This window comes from Typopeltis vanoorti, chromosome 12 (assembly GCF_054136105.1).
Source record: "Typopeltis vanoorti isolate ZY-2024b chromosome 12, IOZ_Tvanoo_1.0, whole genome shotgun sequence".
NCBI lineage: Eukaryota > Metazoa > Arthropoda > Arachnida > Uropygi > Thelyphonidae > Typopeltis > Typopeltis vanoorti.
Window position 1 is genome coordinate 119,996,343 of NC_143560.1, and position 23,776 is coordinate 120,020,118.

General features: G+C 35.9%; 1 protein-coding gene across 2 annotated transcripts in view; it reads right to left on the reverse strand.

The window, feature by feature from the left end:
- LOC150101179 (uncharacterized) overlaps positions 1-23,776 on the reverse strand; it is a 155,807-nt gene that overhangs the window by 21,996 nt on the left and 110,035 nt on the right. For both annotated transcript variants that reach the window (XM_090401504.1, XM_090401505.1), the window contains exons 7-8: positions 21,177-21,339; positions 17,135-17,319 (exon numbers count right to left, since the gene is read on the reverse strand). In XM_090401504.1, coding sequence (XP_090257630.1) covers positions 17,135-17,319; positions 21,177-21,339 — 348 coding nt within the window. The remainder of the gene's footprint in view (positions 1-17,134; positions 17,320-21,176; positions 21,340-23,776) is intronic.

The window sequence follows — 23,776 nt, forward strand, 5'->3', positions numbered from 1 at the left end:
ATAAATTTTGCATGGATTAAATTGCAATACATTTTTGGCAAAAGTTACAATTTCCTAAGGATGCAGTTAAGGAATTAATGTACAGTGCTTACAGAAAACTATGTCGATAGACAAGTCCGTATGGAATATGTCCACCTCAAACTGCGATGCGGCTCTCACAACATCGTACCATGCTTAGAACCAAGTGATTCAGGTTTGGTTTGGTTTATAGTTTATTTGGCACAAAAACTACCAAAGGTCATACTGTGCCATACTAAAGGTTACAACATTAGCATTTAAAAATTGTAAACAATATGTCTACAAGAATCTAGTTTCACAAAGCAGCATCTCTAGGTAAACAGAACTGCTGCAGGGGGCATAGTAACACACAAGGTTAGAGGTTATCACAGTAGTGCAAAAAGAGTTAACAATATAAGTTAATACATAATATATGAAACACTAAGCCAAGGAATGCAGTATCTACATATGTAAAATTATAATAGATGCCTTTATAGCAGTGCAAAAATGGATTATTATAAAATATGCATGGATGAAAATTAAATTTAGCAATGCAGTAGAAACAGAATATAGAATACATATAAATAGAATTACTACAAAGTACACAAATAGGTAAGATGTCCTACAGCACTACATGAATATTTGAAAAATAAAGTAGTAAATAAGATGCAAACACAAAATGTATGTTAAGTGATGCAGTATCTACATACAAATAAAATTACTGCAGAAGTTTCAGCAGTACATAAATAGACAATACAAAATACGAGGCTAATCTTCTTGAATGACAGACAGTATCGAGTACAGTGATGCGGGCAAATATCAGAATGGGGAATTGGACAATGAGACTTATTTGTGCCTATGGTAACACAGAAGGTTCTACTAAGGTAGAAGTGGAGGAATTTTTTGATACTTTAGAGAAAGCGACTGACACGATGAAAAAGGAAAAGTTGGTCCTTGTTGGGGATCTAAATAGCAGATAGGAAATGATTGTCAGATATACAAAAATATTTTGGGAAAATTTGGAGAAAATAGCAAAGTTAATAATATTGGCAAATATTTGTTGGATTTATGCTCAGGACATGGACTAGTTATTACTAACACCATGTTTCAACATAAAAATGTGCACAAATTCACATAGAAGAGGCAAGGAATAAGAAAAGTCTCATTGACTATGTTATTGTTAATAGTGATGTTTTCTCCCTGGTGCAGGACACTAGAGTGTACAGAGGATTTGAAATTGGAAGTGATCACTATTTTAGCCTTGAGTAAGATAAAATTGAATTTCATATTGAAAAGAATAGCATGTAAGAAAGTTTTAAAGCGAATAAAAGTTGAGCAGCTCTCAGATGTGAACTGTAGACTAAAATACACAAAGATTATTGAAGAAAAAATGAAAGAGTTTGAGAACAGGAACCAAACCTTGAAGAATCAATGGAAAGCCTTGAAGAAAACCCTGATTGATTCAGCCAGAGGCATGTGGTGAGGTTGTTGTTGTTTGCAAGGATAGAAAAATCAGAACTCCATGGTGGACACAGGAAGTTAAAGAGGCAGTGAAGGAAAAGAAGAAAGCATATCAAAAGTACTTGGCAAATAAGTCAGCTTGTGCTCTTAGAGAATACAGAGACAAATGTAAGAAAGTTAAACACTGTGTAAAACTAGATAAACAAAAGTCATGGGAGGACATTGGCAAGAACATAGAAAATAAATATCAAGAAGATGGTATGATATTCTGGAGGTTGTTGAAGAAGCTTAGAAATAAAGGAAAGAGCACTGTAAAAGGAGTTAGAGATGATAAAGGTCACATGAAAACAGGAGAAAAAGTTATCCTTAAAGTATGAAGTAATTACTTCAAAAAATTTCTGAATCAAACAACCAGTGATAGCACAGTGGTAAAAAACACTCAACAGGCATACAGTCACAAATACACATCCATACTTGAAGTAGAAAAAGCCATCAAAGGCTTGAAATGTGGAAAGGCAGCAGAATTAGATGATATTCGACCAGAGATGCTGAAGTATGGTTGTATAAAAGTCTTACAGTGGCTGCACAGCATAGTTCAGAAGGCCTGGACAAAGGGACGAATTCCTGATGATTGGAGCAGAGCTCTCATAGTACCCATATATAAAAAGGGAAATAAAACAATGCGAGAATTACAGAGGTATTTCCCTACTGAGTGTTCCTGGCAAGATATATATGCCAGTATACTTGAGAAACGGTTGAGAAGAATTGTGGAAGAAAAGCTTGAAGAGCAAGCTGGATTCAGACCAAATAGAGGCTTGTCAACATCAGATCTTCACTTTGCAACAAATAGTCGAGAAAGCATGGAAATATAACAAAGATCTGTATTTAAGTTTTGTCGATCTGGAAAAGGCATATGACAAGGTGCCAAGAGAGAAGCTATTCAATACGCTACAGCTAATGGGGCATTATATGAAGCAATACTTCGTCTTTATTTGAGTTGTAAGTCAGCAGTTAGAATTTAAGGAAGTACAGGAAGATGGTTTAATGTTAAATCTGGTGTGAGAAAAGGATGTACATTATCCCCTCTGTTATTCATTATTTTTATTGATCACATTATGAAGGAAAGTGGTATTAAACATGATATCAGAATTGGAGAAATTAATGTCAGCTGTTTGCTTTACGCAGACGATGTTATACTTCTAAATAAATCTGCTACAAGCCTGAAAGATTCCATGACGGTAAACAATAAAAAGACAAAGATAATGAAAATAGGTAGAATCGTTGAAAATGTCAACTGTGTTGCGAATGGAGAACCTGTGGAACAAGTAAAACATTTCAGCTACTTATGCACGTTTTTTAGTGAAAATGGTAAATTAAATATGGAAATAGACAACGGAATCAACAAAGCTGGTATGGTAGGAAGTCAACTGAATAAATTCATATGGAATAAGAGAAAAATTAGTCGGAACACTAAATTAACTGTATACAAGACAGTGTTCAAACCAGTTTTAACTTATGGATCTGAGAGCTGGGTGAGAAGTAAAACACTTGACCAAAGACTAGAACCCGCAGATATGAGAGTCCTGAGAAAGATTAGAGATGTGAACAGATGGCATCAATGGCAACATCATATTAAAAACGAGAATATTAGGAAAGAACTTGACATTGTCAGCATCCAGGAATGGGCGAGGAAAGATTAGCAAAACAAGTGTTCTCTGCCAGGTTGGCAGGAAAATGACCCAGAGGAAGACCAAGATATAGGTGGGTTGATACGGTACAAAGTGCTTTAGACAATAGAAATATAAGATCTGATAATGTTGGAATCTTGACAAGTAACAGACTGATTTGGAGGAAAATTGTAGATAATAAGTTAGTAATGATGTAGGTTTTTCATGAAGTACTATCGTATCCTGTACACCCGTTGAGGGTAGATGTCACGAATTTGATGATGATAAATAGATAACCATAGGTTAACATGTATATACAAAACAAGTCGAGCAAAGCGGTGCCTACATCTAGTAAGATTACAACAAACATCATCATCAAATTCCTGACATGTACCCTCAAGGGGTGTACAGGATATGATAGTACTACATGAAAAACCTACATCATTACTAACTTATTATCTACAATTTTCCTCCAAATCAGTCTGTTACTTGTCAAGACTCCAACATTATCAGATCTTATATTTCTATTGTCTAAGGCACTTTGTACTGTATCAACCCACCTATATCTTGGTCTTCCTCTGGGTCGTTTTCCTGCCAACCTGGCAGAGAACACTTGTTTTGCTAATCTTTCCTCGCCCATTCTGTTTAAGTGACCATACCACCTGAGATTAGCTCTGCTAACGCATTCCTGGATGCTGACAATGTCAAGTTCTTTCCTAATATCCTCGTTTTTAATAAGAAATTGCCATTGATGCCATCTGTTCTCACCCCTCATCTTTCTCAGGACTCTCATATCAGCAGGATCTAGTCTTTGGTCAAGTGTTTTACTTCTGACCCAGCTCTCAGATCCATAAATTAAAACTGGTTTGAACACTGTCTTGTATACAGGTAATTTAGTGTTCCGACTAATTTCTCTCTTATTCCATATGAATTTATTCAATTGACTTCCTACCTTACCAGCTTTGTTGTTTCTGTTGTCTATTTCCACATTTAATTTACCATCTTCAGTAAAATTGTGCCTAAGTAGCTGAAATGTTTTACTTATTCCACAGGTTCTCCATTCACAACGTAGTTGACATTTTCAATGATTCTACCTATTTTTATTGTCTTTGTCTTTTTATTGCAGACATTTATACCATATCTATTACAACAGTTATTTAATTTAGTCAGGGAATCTTGCAAGCTTGCAGCAGATTTATTTAGAAGTATCACATCGTCCACATAAAGCAAAGAGCTGACATTAACATCTCCAATTCTGATATCATTTTTAATACCAATTTACTTTATAATGTGATACATATAGATAATGAATAACAGAGGGGATAATGTACATCCTTGTCTAACACCAGATTTAACATTAAACCATCTTCCTCTACTTCCTTCAATTCTAACTGCTGATTTACAACACAAATAAAGACTAAGTATAGCTAGATATAATGCCCCATTGACACCATATAACTGTAGCGTATTGAATAGCTTCTCTCTTGGTACCTTGTCATATGCCTTTTCCAGATCGACAAAACTTAAATACAAATCTTTGTTATATTCCCATGCTTTCTCGACTATTTGTCATAAAGTGAAGATCTGATCCTGACAGCCTCTATTTGGCCTGAATCCAGCTTGTTCTTCACCAAGCTTTTCTTCCACAATTCTTCTCAACCGTTTCTCAAGTATACTTGCATAGATCTTGCCAGGAACACTCAATAGGGAAATACCTCTGTAATTCTCACATTCATTCTTTTTTTCCCTTTTTATATATGGGTACTACGAGAGCTCTACTCCAATCATCAGGAATTCGTCCCTCTGTCCAGGCCTTCTGAACTATGCAGTGCAGCCACTGTAGGACTTTTAAACACCATACTTCGATCTTTCTGGTCAAATATCATCTACTCCTGCTGCCTTTCCACATTTGATGGCTTTTTCTACTTCAAGTATGTATTCCTGACTGCATGCCTGTTGAGGGCTTTTTATCACTGTGGCATCGCTGCTTGTTTCACGTAGCAATTTTTCGAAGTAATTACACCATACTTCAAGGATATCTTTTTTCTCCTGTTTTCATGTCACCTTTATCATCTCTAACTTCTTTTACAGCACTCTTTCCTCCATTTCTAAGCTTCTTCAACAACCTCCAGAATATTTTACCACCTTCTTGATATTTATGTTCTATGTTCTCTTCAAAGTCCTACCATGACTTTTGTTTAGCTAGTTTTACACAGGGTTTAGCTTTCTTACATTTGTCTCTGTATTCTCTAAGAGCACAAGCTGACTTATTTGACAGGAACTTTTGATATGCTTTATTCTTTTCCTTCACTGCCTCTTTAACTTCCTGTGTCCACCACAGAGTTCTGATTCTTCTATCCTTGCAGACAACCTCACCGCATGCCTCTCTGGCTGAATCAAGCAGGGTTTTCTTCAAGGCTTGCCACTGAATCTCCAGGATTTGGTTTCTGTTCTGAAACTCTTTCATTTTTTCTTCAATAAACTTTGTGTATTTTAGTCTACAGTTCACACCTGAGAGCTGCTAGACTTTTATTCGCTTTAAAACTTTCTTACATGTTATTCTTTTCAATATGAAATTCAGTTTTATCCTACTCAAGACTAAATGGTGATCACTTCCAATTTCAAATCCTTTGTACACTCTGGTGTCTTGCGCCAGGGAGAAAACATTACTATCAACAATAACATAGTCATTGAGACTTTTCTTATTCCTTGTGTCCTCTCGCCATGTGAATTTGTGCACATTTTTATGTTGGAACATTGTGTTAGTAAGAACCAGTCCATGTTCTGAACAGAAATCCAACAGGTATTTGCCATTATTATTAGCTTTCCTCTTTTCTGCAAATTTTCCCAAAATATTTTTGTATGTCTGACAATCATTTCCTACTCTGCTATTTAGATCCCCAACCAGGACCAACTTTTCCCTTTTCATTGTGTCAGTTGCTTTCTGAGCAACTGACATCTAAAGCATCAAAAAATTCCTCCACTTCTACCTTAGTAGAACTTTCTGTGGGACCATAGGCACAAATAAGTCTCATTGTCCAATTCCCCATTCTGATATTTGCCCACATCGCTCTCCTTGAGACTGTCTGCCATTCAAGAAGACTAGTCTCGTATTTTGTGTTGAATACTATGGCCACTCCTTCTTTTCATTATTGTTATTGCCTGAATATAACATTTTGTATTTATTGCTCAGAAAGATCTCACCAGTTTTTGTCTTTTTTGTTTCGGTCACCCCTATTATGTCAATCTGCTACTTATCCAATTCCTGCGCTAGCTGCATTTCTTTGCCATTCAGGCTTCTTATGTTGATAGTACCGATCTTTAACACTGGTGATGTTGAGTTGGGGTTTATTTTCAGATTTGTTCCAGTAGCTGACTTTTCGCCCTGGTTCCTTGGTGAAAACAACGTGGGCCTTGTGTAACCAGGCGATGCCCCAGCCGGCATGAAATTATTGTTTATCATCATTTTGTATATTGGTTTAAGCTAATAAGAGTACAATTTGGTAAGCTAAATCCCAAATTGCCAGCCCATCCTCATTCATTCAGTATCCAGGTGGATACCAAACAGGGTGCACCACGAGAAGGTGAGGATTGGACATTAGGTCAGAAGCCCGGGTCGGTTCTCCGCATTCCTTTAAAAGCTATGTGGAGGTCTCCTCCCAGTTATACAGCGTTGACCCTTAAGCACCCCTACAACAAACATTATTATACTAATACTTAAAGAGTCGGAAAGGAATTATTATACATCATTGATGGATAAAATTTAAGTTTAGCATTATGGTATTTACATGTTAACAAAATTACAGCAGGGTGATACAAATATACAAGATCAAGGCCCATGGTAATACATAATTGGTCAGATTTAACCTAACGAATAATATATATGTGTAAAAGTTAAGCAAAAAAAAAGTATTTACATATAAACAAATTTATGGTCAAATGTGTTTGTACAAATTAATTCTTTCTAAAAAATTAAAAAATCATGCAATTTGCCTTAGTCTGCTAGCATTTCCCTGAGTGTATATGGCTTGGTTAGATAGTGAAAATTTCATTCCTCTCTCATGTAAATATTTGACAATCTACCAGAATATGATGAATAGCGAGTTGTGTGTTGCATTTTTCACATATGGGAGGGTCATCAGCTCTCAGTAAATGAGAATGCGTAAGGTGTCTGTGACCTATGCGGAGCCTAGCAAGGACAACCTCCTCCCTTCTCTTTGTACGTTGACTAGAATGCCAGTATTAAATTAAATTATTTTAATTTAATGTTATGTTGATGATGTTTCTTGCCATGTTAACTTCCACTGAGCAATTAGCTTTGATCTTATAAGTTGTCTGTAGTCTGTATATGGAACTATCAAATAGTATGTGGAGAAGGTATTTGCTGATTTAGCAGCTGCATCTACAGTCTCATTTCCTTTGATTCCGATGTGGCTGGGAATCCAGCAGAACTGAACATCGAAATTAAGGATTTTCATTTTGTTCGAAGCAGGTGTAGCACTTCATAAAGTACTGGATGAGGATTATACATAGGAGAGGAGATAGCCTGTAAAGAGCTCAATGAGTCTGTATAAATTATACACTTTTGGTAGCAGTTTTCTTTTATATGCACAAGTGCAAGCTGAATGGCATGTAACTCTGCTGTATAATTACTGCAGTCAGGTGGGATCTGATTTGAGATAATGTCAAGAAACACAGCAGCACAGCCAATAGAGGTGTTAATTCTTGAACCATCAGTATAGATGGGTAAGAAACCAATGTGTGCTGCTCTGTGTGCATTAAACAATTGCAGGTAAATGGATGATGGGGTATAATATTTCTGTAGCTGACAAAGTGAGAGGTTGCAGGATGGTGTGCAAACCAGCCATTGATGAATACTGTTATGTTTAGTGTAGCTAATGTTATCAACATTTATACTAACAGCTTGCACAGTTTCTTTAATATGCATACCAAAAGGATGTATAGCAGTTTGATGTGTGTGTAATACTGAGCTTCCCCATGCAGAGAGAAGATACTATTCCATGTAGGGCGATCTGGGAGAGATTTTATTTTTAGGGCGTAATTAAGAGACAACTGTTTCCGTCAAAGTGATGGAGCTGGTTCATTTGCTTCCACATAGACTTGGAGTGGGTGAGGTGCGAAAGGCACCAGTAGCTATCCGCATACCCTGATGATGGATGGAATCCAACCATCGTAGGTTACTCTGTCTTGCCGAACCATAGACTTGGGATCCATAATCCGGCTTTGAACGTATAAGTGCACGATAAAGATGGAGCAGTAAAGCTCGATCAGCACCCCATCGAGTAGAGGATAGAGTGCAAAGGAGGTTCAGAGTTCTTTTGCACTTTTCTCTTAGTTGACGAATGTGTGCTAGAAATGCAAGTTTTCTGTCAAAAATGAGTCCCAAGAACTTGGTTTCTGTAGTTACTGGAATAACAGCAGGCCCCATTCTTAGTTCAGGATCTGAGTGATGAGTGAGTTTTTGACAGAAGTGTACACAGACACTTTTTTTCTGTTGTAAACCCATTATTAAAAGCCCACAGAGAGAGACATGATCAATTGCTTGCTGAAGTTGTCTTTCAATTACCCTCATGTTATGTGAGTGACAGTAAATTGTGAAGTCATCAACATATAGAGCATTGTCTACAGTGGGAAGAAGCTGTCCGATGATTGAGTTGATTTTAATAGCAAAAAGGGTTACATTTAAGACAGAGCCTTGGGGAACACCTTGTTCTTGTAGATATGGTCGAGATAGCGTACTTCCCACTCTGACTTGGAAAGTTTGCCTGGACAGAAAGTTTTTGATAAATATAGGGAGGTGTCCTTTGAGACCTAAGTTATAAAGGTCTTTTAATATGTCATATCTCCAGGTTGTGTCATAAGCTTTTTTCATGTAAAAAAAAAACATGACAAGATGTTCTCGCTTCAGAAATGCATCTCTTATACAAGTTTCTAACCAAACTAAATGGTCTAAAGTTGATCGATGTCTACGGAAACCACATTGTGTATTGGAAAGAAGACTTGCTTTCTAAATACCAGAGAAGTCTGGCATTAACCATTTTCTCTAGTATCTTATAAAGACAGCTGATCAGAGCAATGAGTCGATAATTATTTGCTTGTGTTGTATCTTTTCCTGGTTTTGGGATAGCAATGACAATTGACATGCCAAGAATTTGGAAACTCTTCCTCTGCAAGTATTCTATTGTATAATAAGAGAAGAAGAAGATCCATAGAGGATGATGGTAGATGTTTTATCATTTCATAATGGATGTCATCAGGTCCTACTGCACTAGGGTGAGATTGTAAAAGAGCTCTTTTTAGTTCTTCCTTGACAAATGGCTGATTATATCGCTGAAGAATGTTAGTAGAAAAATTAAGCCTTTGTTTCTCTTGCTACTTTTTCAGTATTAAAAATTCCAGAGAATATGAAGCTTTTGCTGAGATTTTAGCAAAAGTTTCTCCCAAAGTATCTGCAATAGCTTTGGGATCAGCAAGAACACTTCCATTATAGTCTAAGGTTGACAAACAATGTGTACTATATCTGCCTTTCATTTTCTGGATTTTATCCCATACAATTTTTGGACTGGTCATTTGATTAACTGATGTAGTAAATTGGATCCATGATTGTTTTTGACTCTGACGTCTTACAAAACATGCTTTGGCTCAAGCGCGCTTGAAAGTTATTAAATTTGATGTGATGGGATATCTACGAAATATGCTCCATGCTCTGTGATCTTTTTTGGCTGCCTGACATTCTGGGTTCCACCAAGTCTTTGGATAGACTGGAAATCGAGATGATGTTTTTGGGATGGAGGTTGTTTTTGCCTGGACAATGCATTCTGTTATATATTTTACAGCTTCATTGATAGGTGTTTGACTGATGGCATCAGCATTAAATTTTGCAAGAAGAGAGAAAGTGTTCCAGTCAACCTGGTCCATTTTCCATATAGGTATCTGTGTGGGTGAACATGGTTCCTGTGAAGACATTGTACAAAGAACAGTAAAGTGATCACTTCCATATATGTTCTCTTCAACGTCCCACATGAGCAGTGGAAGAATGGAAGGGGAACAGATTGTAGGATCAATTGCAGAATATGAGTGGGTAGGCATATGGAAGAAAGTATTGAGTTTATCATTTAGAATGGAAAGGTTATTATTATCAAGAATTTTTTCAATGATTCGACCGCATCTATTAGTATTGGCACTACCCCATAGAGTATTGTGACCTTTAAAGTCACCCATCAAAAGTATGGGTTCAGGCAGTTGCGAGATAAGGTTATCAAGATCAATTTCATTTAACTCAGCATTTGGTGGTAAATAAATTGAACATACTGTAATAAGGAATCCCACAGAGAAGCGAATCACTACCACTTCCAGAGAAGTATTAAGCTGGACCTGATGGAAAGGAGTATGACTGCCCACTAAGACAGCTACTCCTCCATGAGCAGGACCATCTCCAGTTCTAAGTTCTATCCTTACATACAACAGTACTTAAGGATAGAACTGGAGTTAATCCTGCTCATGGAGGAGTAGCTATCTTAGTGGGCAGTCATACTCCTTTCCATCAGTGATTCAGGAGTTCTTGAGGCAAAATTGCCCAATTCTCCTTGAGAGAGAGAGAGAGGATAACACCTTGTTTGTTTTCTGGAGGAGAATTTTGAGCAGCAATACATCTCTCTATTGCATCCCAAATGTGTTCTATAGAGTTGAAATCTGGGGAGTGTGCTGGCACGCCATTCGATTAATATACTTGATCTCCAGAAGTATCTCCACTGCTCGTATATGATGTGTGGAAATGTCATCCATAAAACTTGATTCTTCGGTTTACAGCACCACGGAACAAACAAACATGACGTTGAAGAACTTTGTTGAAAATGTCTTTCACTAATCATAGTCCCTTTTTCAGTGAATCTCTTAAGCATAATGCCTCCCCACATCAATACATTGATGTATCTATCCCTTTCAAGAACATTCTTGTGATGGTAAGCAATACCACTTTCATGCCAATCAAGTGTCATCTAGAATTGGAGGAAATACTAAAACAACTCATCTGTAAAGAGCACTTAGCCAATTAGTGTCTTGTCTAATTTTTATGGATACCACACCACTGTAAACATACTGTATGATGAGCTGTGGATAAAGGGACACAGACTACAGGCTGCAGTTTGTCGAGATATCTGCGTAGCTGTGCTTGATTGGAGAGCCGACTTGCAAGTGTCCTGCCATGGTGTGATTATGTTTTGCTGATATAACAAAAAAAAAGATCTGTCTTCATGCTCTGTAATAGAGCAAGGGCAACCTCTTAGACAAGATCTGGAACATGTTCCATTAGTTTTGAAATGCTGCTCAGAGCCTGGATACAACGCTATGTGACATTCCAAACTCTGGCAATATCAGTAATTCTGCAGCCTTCTTCAAGCTTTTCAATAATTCTTCCCCATGTGAAATCATCTAGATGATGTCTTTGAGATATAAGATATCCAAAGTTTGCAACTTTATTCCTTCACAAAAAGAGCTTCCTTCAAACACAATTTGCTTAGCACAGCCTTTTATCCTGTTGAGTACTACCATATGCCCCCTTTGCGCACCATTTGAAAATTTGAATGGTTATCTGCTTTCTACTTTAAAATCATCAGTTATACAAATTTCTACAAGCTGATTTGTCTGAATTTGCAGTTGTAATCTTCAGAAATAGTGTTCATTCTTAGGTTTTGGACACTAGTGTATTTAAATTTCTTTTAGTTATATGATTTATGTACTAAATTTCACTTAGGAAGATACTTAACAATTCAGCACCTGACTCATATGAGATTTTCTGCATGTATGTTTCTCATACCTCCCCCCCATATTTAGCAGTGTGCTCTCATCCAATAAAGATTTTGCATATAATGACATGAAAATACACATGACACTGCAATATAGCTTCAATTTGGTTAACAATTATTCTGCAGGTATATTACTCTTAAGGGGGGGGGGGGGGTTGGTTCTTGTACAAGAATAAATCAAAAAAAGTATTAAAAAAAAAATCTAGAAAGGTAAAAAATAAAAAGCAAATTCTTTTATTATAATAATGCTTTACCAAATACTATTTAAATTGGTCCACAAGCTTCTTAAGGCCAAATATTTTCTGATGTTTGACTTTTTTACATGATGAAATTCATGTAAAAGACAGAGGACCAAAAGTGATATTTGAAGTATACACTGACACAAGTGAGAAAGAATTCGAACTTAAGTTCTTGAATAGTTTCAGTGGTTGTATCAGCTAATAATGTCAAGAATGCATTTTGACTGCGATCCTCTGTTTAGTGTAAATAGTTTCTCATTTGAACCTATTCAACATTTTTTGACTTATATCACCATACCATGCTAATATTCTTTTGTAAATCTTGTCAGACCAAAAAATTCTGTGACAGCATGCTTATCACCTACTGCACAATCAGAAACCATACCTGAAATGTTTACTCCTCGAGTGCAAGAGATAATGAACACCAGCAATTGTAAGCATTCAAACACGTTTATTTAAGTGAAAATTATGTAGGAACACATCATAACATGCCATTCTTACTTGCAAAATTGTCTCGACTTATTGTTACTAAAGCTGCTATTACGGAAGAACCCCCCCCCCTTAACCATAACATTATACACAATAAACAGAAGATGGGAGAAAAGCCAAAATAGCCATGTATTTTAATCCTTGGGAATACTGAAGTAAAAAACATGCTGTTCCTAAAAATGTAAGTAGTGATGCATGAAGAAAAAGAAAGGAAAAGTATGATTTTTATTAGGTTCTCAGTAAAGTAGAGGATAATGGATACCAATTCAGCTGAACAAATGACAATGGTAGAAAAGAGTGGAATGAAATGTGTGGAGTGGAATGCTAAAGCTTTCGCTTGACCACTTGGCAGTTGATTCAAACTGGAATTGAAAATCTGAATTTGAATGCAGTAATGTTTATGGAAGTCATTGCTTACTTACTGGAGGAGCAAAGTAGCAGTGGAAAACTATTTAGTTTCCCCAAATAAGGTTTCTAGTCATAGCTTAACCAAATTAATAATGTGCTACAGGTTTCCAATTTCTCTAATGAATATGACAAAGGATTTTGTGAATGCTTTCCTAATGGAGTTTCCTAACAAATGAGAACAGGCCGTGGTCAGTTCAAAGGCCTGCTGGCTATGAAGCCAAAATAAATCACATTTCAGGTATAGCAACTAAATAAGGCTGTCTTCAATGATCAGATAAGAAATATTTAATTATCCATGATTACAACAAAGAAATTCTACTGTTTTTCATGCACAATTTGTATGTTATTCATCATCATCATCAAATTTCTGACATGTACCCTCAAGGGGTGTACAGGATATGATAGTACTACATGAAAAATTTACATCATTACTAATTCCCTATCTACAATTTTCCTCCAAATCAGTCTGTTACTTGTCAAGACTCCAACATTATCAGATCTTACATTTTTTTAGTCTAAGTCACTTTGTACCGTATCAATCCACCATTTTCCTGCCAACCTAGCAGAGAACACTTGTTTTGCTAATCTTTCCTTGCCCATTCTATTTAAGTGACCATACCACCTGAGATTAGCTCTGCTAATGCATTCCTGGATGCTGACAATGTCAAGTTCTTTCCTAATATCCTCGTTTTTAATAAGATATTGCCATTGATGCCATCTGTTCACACCTCTAATCTTTCTCAGGACTCTCATATCAGCGGGATCTAGTCTTTGGTCAAGTGTTTTACTTCTGACCCAGCTCTCAGATCCATAAGTTAAAACTGATTTGAACACTGTCTTGTATACATGCAAATTTAGTGTTCTGACTAATTTCTCTCTTATTCCATATGATTTGACTTCCTACCATACCAGCTCTGTTGATTCTGTTGTCTATTTCCATACTTAATTTACCATCTTCACTAAAAATTGTGACTAAGTAGTTGAAATGTTTTACTTGTTCCCAGTTCACAATAACCCAGTTGACATTTTCAACAATTCTACCGATTTTCATTGTATTTTTAATGCTGACCTTTATACCATATCTATTACAATAGTTATTCAATTTAGTCAAGGAATCTTGCAAACTTGTAGCAGATTTATTTAAAAGTATAACATTGTCTGCATAAAGCAAAGAGCTGACATTAACATCTCCAATTCTGATATCATGTTTCATACCACTTTCCTTCATAACGTGATCCATATAGATAATGAATAACAGAGGGGATAATGTACATCCTTGTCTCACACCAGATTTAACATTAAACCATCTTCCTGTACTTCCTTCAGTTCTATCTGCTGACTTACAACTCAAATAAAGACTAAGTATTGTTTGATATAATGCCCCATCGACACCATATAACTGTAGCATATTAAATAGCTTCTCTCTTGGCACCTTGTCATATGCCTTTTCCAGATCAACAAAACTTAAATACAGATCTCTGTTATATTCCCATGCTTTCTCGACTATTTGTCACAAAGTGAAGATCTGATCCTGACAGCCTCTATTTGGTCTCAATTCAGCTTGTTCTTCACCAAGCTTTTCTTCCACAATTCTTCTCAACCATTTCTCAAGTATACTTGCATAGATCTTGCCAGGAACACTCATTGGGAAATACCTCTGTAATTCTCACATTCAGTTTTATTTCCCTTTTTATATATGGGTACTATTAGAGCTCTACTCCAATCATCGGGAATTCGTTCCTGTGTTCAGGCTTTCTGAACTATGCAGTGCAGCCACTGTAAGACTTTTATACCACCATACTTCAGCATCTCTGGTCGAATATCATGTACTCCTGCTGCCTTTCCACATTTCAAGCCTTTGATGGCTTTTTCTACTTCAAGTATGGATATGTATTCCTGACTGTATGCCTGTTGAGTGTTTTTTACCACTGTGCTATCACTGATTGTTTCATTTAGCAATTTTTCAAAGTAATTACTCATACTTCAAGGATTTCTTTTTCTCCTGTTTTCATGTCACCTTTATCATCTCTAACTCCTTTTACAGCACTCTTTCCTCCATTTCTAAGCTTCTTCAACAACCTCCAGAATATTTTACCACCTTCTTGATATTTATTTTCTATGTTCTCTTCAAAGTCCTCCCATGACTTTTGTTTAGCTAGTTTTACACAGTGCTTTGCTTTCTTACATTTGTCTCTGTATTCTCTAAGAGCTAAAGCTGACTTATTTGCCAGGAACTTTTGATATGCTTTCTTCTTTTCCTTCACTGTCTCTTTAATTTCCTGTGTCCACCATGGAGTTCTGATTCTTCTATCCTTGCAGACCAACTCACCACATGCCTCTCTGGCTCAATCAATCAGGGTTTTCTTCAAGGCTTGCCACTGAATCTCCAAGGTTTGATTCCTGTTCTCAAACTCTTTCAATTTTTCTTCAATAATCTTTGTGTATTTTAGTCTACAGTTCACATCTGAGAGCTGCTCAACTTTTATTCGCTTTAAAACTTTCTTACATGTTATTCTTTTCAATATGAAATTCAATTTTATGCTGCTCAAGACTAAATAGTGATCACTTCCAATTTCAAATCATCTGTACACTCTGGTGTCCTGCACCAAGGAGAAAGCATCACTATCAACAATAATATAGTCAATGAGACTTTTCTTATTCCTTGTTTCTTCTCTCCATGTGAATTTGTACACATTTTTATTTTGGAACATGGTGTTTAGTAATAACGACTCCATGTCCTGAGCAGAAATCCAACAGGTATTTGCCATTATTATTAACTTTGCTCTTTTCTCCAAATTTTCCCAAAATATTTTTCTATGTCTGACAATCATTTCCTACTCTGCTATTTAGATCCCCAACACGGACCAACTTTTACTTTTTCGCTGTGTCTGTTGCTTTTTTCTAAAGCACCAAAAAATTCTTCCACTTCTACCTTAGTAGAACCTTCTGTTGGACCATAGGCACAAATAAGTCTCATTGTCCAATCCCCCATTGTGATATTAGCCCACATCACTCTACTTGAAATAGCCTGCCATTGAAGAAGATTAGCCTCGTATTTTGTGTAGAATACTATGGCTACTCCTTCTTTTCCTTGATTATCATTTCCTGAATATAACATTTTGTATTTATTGCTCAGAAAAATCTCACCAGTTTTTGTCTTTTTTTGTTTCAGTCACCCCTATTATGTCGATCTGGTAATCATCTAATTCCTCAGCTAGCCCTATTTCTTTGCCATTCAGGCTTCTTATGTTGATAGTACCGATCTTTAACTCTGGTGATGTTGAGTTGGGGTGTGCTTTCAGATTTGTTTCAGTAGCTGACTTTTCGCTGTTCATCCTGGTTCCCTGGTGAAAACAATGGGGGGGGCCTTGTGTAACCAGGCGACGTCCCAGCCGGCATGAAATTTTGTCATGTTGTACATTGGTTTAAGCCAATAAGAATGCAATTTGGTCGGCTAAATCCCAAATTGCCAGCCCATCCTCGTTCATTCAGTATCCAGGTAGATACCCAACCGGGTGCACTACGAGAAGGTGAGGATTGGACATTAGTTCAAAAGCCCTGGTCGGTTCTCCACATTCCTTTAAAGGCTATGTGTAGGTCTCCTCTCAGTTATACAGCTTTGACCCTTAAGCACCCCCCCCCCATTAGATTTACAAAAGGTATGAACATCATATCACGAAGATGTTCGTAGATCCTTTTATGGTTTTTTCATATTCTGCAATATATGTGCCCAATAAAAGTGGAGGTCATGGCTAATATAAAAATATGAAAATGTATTTGCGTACTATCAAAATGATTTAAAAAGCTTGTAAGCAATTTCATGTGATGTGGTGCAAAAATATGGTAAATCCATCTATAGGAATCAATGAAAGTTTTAATTTACCAATGTAAATGCAAAATAGTGATTCATTTGCTCTAGTTAATTATTTTTTATTATTAAAAGGAGTTAGACTAACACAAAATTAATAATGAAAAATTCTATATATTTCGACGATTAATATTTATATGGAAAGAAACAAAATTCTCAATAGAGTAAATTTGAACATACGTATGCTCTCTCTCTAAATCAGCATGCTGTTGAATCGATATTCCAGGAAGTGACTCTAGACTTTTCTCTAAAGGTACAATTAATTCTTCAAGCTCTCTCTGTTGTGATAAAATAAAATCTAGTTCATGATCCAACCTCTGTTGATCTAGTTTCACTCGTTCTACAGATTCATTTAATGCAGTGATCTAAAAAGTAATAACAAAACTATACTTTTTTTTTTAATCAGATAATCAGTTATCAAAAACTTTGAAAACTCAACAGATAAATATATTAAATCGCTGTTCTTAAAAAACTGATCTTTGCCTATTGAATATATTTTTTTTTAAATTTACCTTTCATTACAAAGAAAAGGGTAAGTATGAATGTGGCATAAGTGAATAATGATAATTTCTTAATAAATAATACTTTATTAAATTAGTTTCAACTGCTTATTTGTTTCATTTAGAAACAAGAAAGGACACTGATGTAGAAGAGAATATCCCCATAAAACCACCAACAACTAGTGAAATTAAAGTTAAAATACAAAAAATGAGAAATAATAAAACTCTGTGAGAAGATAATATAAATGCAGAATTACTGAAATACGGAGGAGATTTAATATGTTTGGTGCTACAGGATATATTTTCGACAGCTTGGTCAAAGGAAGAAATGCCAGACCCTGTTGGCATAGTCTGTCCTATTTATAAAAAAAGGTGATAAATTTGATTGTACTGACTACAGGGGTATTACGTTACTTAATGTAGTTTATAAAATTCTCACATCCATAATAAATGACAGTCTTAAAGAAATTACCGAAAGGAAAATAGGAGAAAATCAATGTGGATTTAGATTAAACAGAAGTACCACTGATCAACTTTTTGTTATCAGACAGATGATGGAAAAATGTTTTGAGCATGCAATAAACCTACATATGTTATTTATAGACTTTATTTGACAGTCTAAACAGAGATAGTCTACAAAAGGCTATGAAAGAATTAGAGATACCACAAAAATGAATCAGATTAGTAAGGATGACAATGGAAAAAACAAAAGCTAAAATAGATAATAAATTTAGTGACCCCCTTCAAATTTAATAAAGGTGCAAAATAAAGAGATGCATTATCAACAACATTACTCATCATAGTTTTACATCATGCGATTAAAGATTTAGATCAAAGAGAGACAATTTTTAATAAATCAAGCCAATTATGTGCTTATGTTGATGATCTAGTCTAAACAGAGTCTAAACTTTGGTGCAGGACATCTCATGTTCTGTTAAGAACTAAGAAATGGTTAATTGAGGTGTATAATGAACTGGCAAGAAAAACTAATGATATGGGATTAGAGATCGATGTAAATAAAACTAAATACATGGTGATGTCGACTTCAGAAATAAGAAGAAAACCAGTAAATCTACAAGTTGGACAGAAAATTTTTAAAGGAGGTGTCCAGATTTAAGTATCTAGGAGATATTGTTGAGAATGAAGCACGATCAACCATAGCAGTTAAAGAACATATTCAAGCTTGTAATAAAGCATACTATGCAAATATGAGCATGATTAAAAGTAAGCTAATATGCAGAAATATTGAAATATTTATATATAAAATGCTCATTAGACCCATGGTTACATACAGGAGCAAAGCATAGACTGTTAGTGAAAAAGACCAAGACAGCTTGAGGAAATTTGAAAGGAAGATTATAAGAAGAATTTATGGGCCTATTCAAAAAAACAGTGTATGGAGAATGCAGTATAATGAAGAAATCAGTCAGATACTGCTTAGTTCATAAAAGCACAGAGATTGCAATGGTCAGGTCATGTCGAGAGAAGGGAAGATTTCTGTCTGTATGCCAAGAAGAATGCTGAGAGAGAAGAAATATGCAACAAGGAAAAAAGGAGGACCGAGATTAAGATGGATTGATAACGTAATCCCATTATGAAAGTAAAAAACTGGGAAAAATTATCCAAGGATAGAAGATTGTGGAGACAAGTTGTACAGGAGGCTAAAGCTCACAACAGGCTGTACTGCCAGATGGTAGATAGTAGACCACATCATAGGAGAAACAATGGTGTGTGTTTTCCTAATGCATATTCCAAAAGATTATAGTCTATTTCATGAAAGCTTCACATACATGTGGCACTATATTACCGTATATTATTGCGTATAATGTGATCCAAGTATAATGCGAACTAGAAATTTTGTTTGAAAACTTGCCCTAAAATGCAATGTCCACGTATAATGCGATCTGTTAATCTTGTTGCATAACATTATAAATAATATGATACGAATTAACGAAAGAAATATTTATTTTAAAACAAAATGTCAAAATCCTTTAAATTCTTCATCTTTTGAGTCATCAAACATTTCATTTATAAATTCATCTGTAGGGATTGCGTCATCAGTGTAGCAGTTGTCGTCATCGTCTTCATGCTCTCCATTTTGTTGTGCGTCATCCTCGCTTTCCTATATGACGTGATCTTCGGATCCATCCATTGAATTACTTATTCCACATTTAAGAAATGAGCGTTGAATCATTTCAGATGGTATCGAATCCCATGCTTCTTTAACCCAGCTGGTGACTAGGGTGATCTCAGGCTTCTGAAAATTCCCACCCTTTGTCATCTTCACCAAACCAGATGACATCCATTCTCTCCATTTTTCACGTAAGTGATCTTTAAACGGTTTATTCAAGCTGACATCAAGCGGCTGCAAAACGGAAATTAGGCCACCCGGTATGACTGCTAGGCCTGTACCTAGCTCACGTGCTTTTTCTTTGCTTGCCTCCGTTAAATGCACCCGGAACATATCCCAGACTAGCATGCTTTGTTGACGTAACAAGCTACTTGGATGTATGTTCCATACTTGATCCAGCCACAATTGTACACCTTCTTCATCCATCCAACCTTTCTGATTAGCACGAACAATTACACCTGGTGGAAATTTCATATGCTTCGGAATTTTCTTCCTTTTAAATATCACTGCTGGCTTTAATTTGGTTCCATCTGCCATGCATGCTAGAACAACGGTAAAATGTGTTTTTTCATGTCCCGTTGTTTTTATGAAGACACCCTTTTCACCAACTGAGTTTACTGTTCAATTCCCAGGCATATCAAAGTACATGGGTGTCTCATCCATATTGCCAATTTGGGAAAGTTTATATCCGTGACACTTCCGTAATTTTATGATAAATTTAAGGAAGGACTGAACTTTTTCTTCAAGCTGCTTTGGTAACTTCTGTGCAATTTTTGTTCGGTGTCGTAATGTTAATGTTTTGTGTTCCATAAATCTGTTGCACCACCCAGGCGAAGCAAGAAAAGATGAAATACCTGGTGTGTCCATGAATTTACCATTCTTGAGTTGTAGAGCTCGAAAACGAATTGTATTTCTTGTTGCTATAATGCCATCTTGTTGTTGCATCAAAATCCATTCAATTAGCTCTTCTTCGAGTTCTGGAAAGGATGTTACATCTCCACAACGGGCACGTTTCGTTTTGGGGATTTTTCCAAGACTGTCTTTTTGCTTATGCCAAAGTCTAATATTATTCTCTGCTACACCAAATTCTCTCATAGCAACACTGTTATTATGTTCTTCCGCAAAATGCACGACATGGAATTTAAATCTTGCTTCAAAAGATGAATGTTTATGTTGCTGTTGGCTCATTTTCAGGCTAGGTTTGTTTAACGAATAATATTTAAAATGAACTCTGGTTATACCAATATACCTAACAGTGCTCTATCTCACCGTGCTCTTATCATTCGGCGACCGAGCGCACATTTATGCGCAGATACGATGCGCGCTCGGTTGCCGAATGCAAGTGGGTCAAGTAGATTTGGTTGCATATATTGTGTGTGCAAGTCTAATAAGACATTATATTTTTTAGGATCTGCATATAATGCGAACCCCTAACTTTAAGTAGTATTTTTTTACCATAAATTTTTTGCATTATACGCGATAATATATGGTACGTGTCTGTCAAAACCTCAAGTATAATGATATTTAAAATATTTATTCATTAAGCAATTAGTGTAAAACGGACTTTACAAAAGTTGATTTTCATGTTTACCTTTTCTCCATTAGTTACTAGCAATCGATCCCAAGCATTAACTTGAGTTGCTTGATTTAAAAAAATCCTTTCTTGTTCTTCCAGTTCTAATTTCCATTTATTTATAGTATCTTCAAGCTGACGAAAATTCATTGTTGTAGAAGGTGCTATAGGAGCTGATGTACTGTTAAATATATCAAAATAATTTAAAAAAATGATTAAAATTGCAGTTTTCATTAATATAGAAATCAATTATAGTTTGTTGCAGTTTGTATTTTTTGTAACTCTCGTTTCCTAAAGGCCATAGCATACATTAATACAATGAATGAGCTAAGGATTTTTTCCTCATTTTTATTAATTTATTTATTTTATTATTATTTTGACATTTTCTGTAAATGCATACATTTGAGGAAAAAAAAACTTTTGTATTTTAACCGTATTGTTACACATATAATTATAGACGTGTGGACAGACTTATGTGTTCGTCGAACATGTTGTTTATTATTTTAACGGTATAATAGAACACAGAAACTAAGTAAATAATTAATTTATTAACTTGATGCTGATTGTGACAAATAGTGTTTTTGTGCTCTGAAGATGCTGGTTATAATACCAGCGAAATATCAGCATCAAGTTAATAAATTAATTATTTACTTAGTTTCTGTGTTCTATTATACCGTTAAAATAATAAACAACATATAATTATAGAGTTTGCTTTTTTTTTTCCTCTCAATTTTTGGAGTGAAAATACAGTATAGCACAAATAAAAGAGCACGTGTAGTCTATGCCATTACATTTAGCTGTAGCAATGTAAGAATTCCCACATTCTCCTTATTTCACATCACTCGATGCCTTCATTTGGGGTATGTTGAAGGAATGACAAACCTTGAAAGTGGGTCATATCATCCAGCAGATGTCAAAACATTGGTTCTCCAACATCGTATATTGTTTAAGGAAATTAACAATGTAGATTTCATAATAACTAAAAATATTTGATTACTACTTAGCCAGAAGATGTGATCAAGAAACTAAAGTCCTACAATTCCAGACACAGGGGGTGTCTGGAATTGTAGTACTTTTTTTTGTTTGGACTTCCAAAAATCCATAAAGAGGATGTATCTCTACATCCAATTGTAGATGGTACGGACTCACCCACCTACAAACTAGCTAAACATTTTACTACTGGCAATACCTTGTCACATATCAAAAATTCAGCCCATTTTAAGTCCAGTGTACAAGACCTCATACTCTGCCACACTGATCTTATCCAAGTAGAATTTCCTCCTGATATCTTAGCCCTGTTTCAGTTCACTATGAACTCTGACTAATTTGTTTGGATTTTACAAACAAATCGAGGTACCATGGGCTCCCCTCTTTCTCTCTCTTGGCTAACTTTTTCATAGAGACATGAAAAGAATGCCCTAAATCCCCCCCCCCCACACACCCAAACCCATTATTTGGCTATGCTATGTGGATGATATGTTTGCACATTGCACCTTACACACTTTCCTACCTCATTTGAACAATAAACATCCAAGGATCCAATTCACAACAGAAAGTAACTGCCATTCCTAGACACCTTAGTTACAAGACAACCAAATGAAATGTCTGATCTTCGCAGTCCACAAAAAATCCACACATACGAACACATACACACAGATAGATGCATCCATCAACAGTCACATCATCCTTCCTCCTCCCCAACTATAAAAACCTTTGCCCACTTGGCAAGATTAATTTGCTCAGATAACACTATACTCAACATAGAACTCATCCACATAAAAAATACTTGGGCAATAGCTATAATTCCCACCAAATAAAAAGAATTTTAAACACCATGTACCAACACTGCCCTCCCCCTTCCAAGTCTACATTACAAAAAATTAATCACCATCCCCCTAGATTTGTGGCATCTCAGAAAAGGTGGCCAAGATCTTAAAAATGCACGATCTTGTGACCACTTATAAACCACACAAGAAGTTTGCAGCCCTTATCTGCTCCTCTAAACTACAACCTCTGGATTTACTTGGAGTATACCAGGTACCTTGCAGCTGCAACCTTTCTTATTATGGATAAACACGTAGGACAGCCAACATCTGTATATCAGAGCACCAAGGTTATATCCAATTCCACCACTATGGTCGCTCAGGATTAGCAGACCATGCTCTGGATAACTGGCAGGATTAGGTAGAAAAATACCACCTTACTCCACCAAAGCAAATTTAAGTTTGAGAGGTGTTTCCTTGAATCTGCTGCAGCTCTTACCAACCATCCCAACCTAAACAAATGTGGTTGTATCAAACTGCCTCTCATATGAGAAACCCTGATCAGCAGACAGTTTATCTTTGTGTCTGTGTGCACGTGTTTAATACAAGTATATTAATCCCAAAAGATGCTGATTTAGCTTCGGCAAAATATATAAGCATAATAGTTACCACTTTAAAAACTAGAATGTTCATAAAAGAAAAGCTAACGTTCTGACATGTAATAATAAACACTCATCCCAAATTCGCTGATTACCCTATTATCGGAATGGATTCGCATTCTTCTGCCATGCACAGAAGTGTTGAGGGCTCTCTCATCTGTGGTCAGACTGTACATCTATTCAGTACAGTTACAAA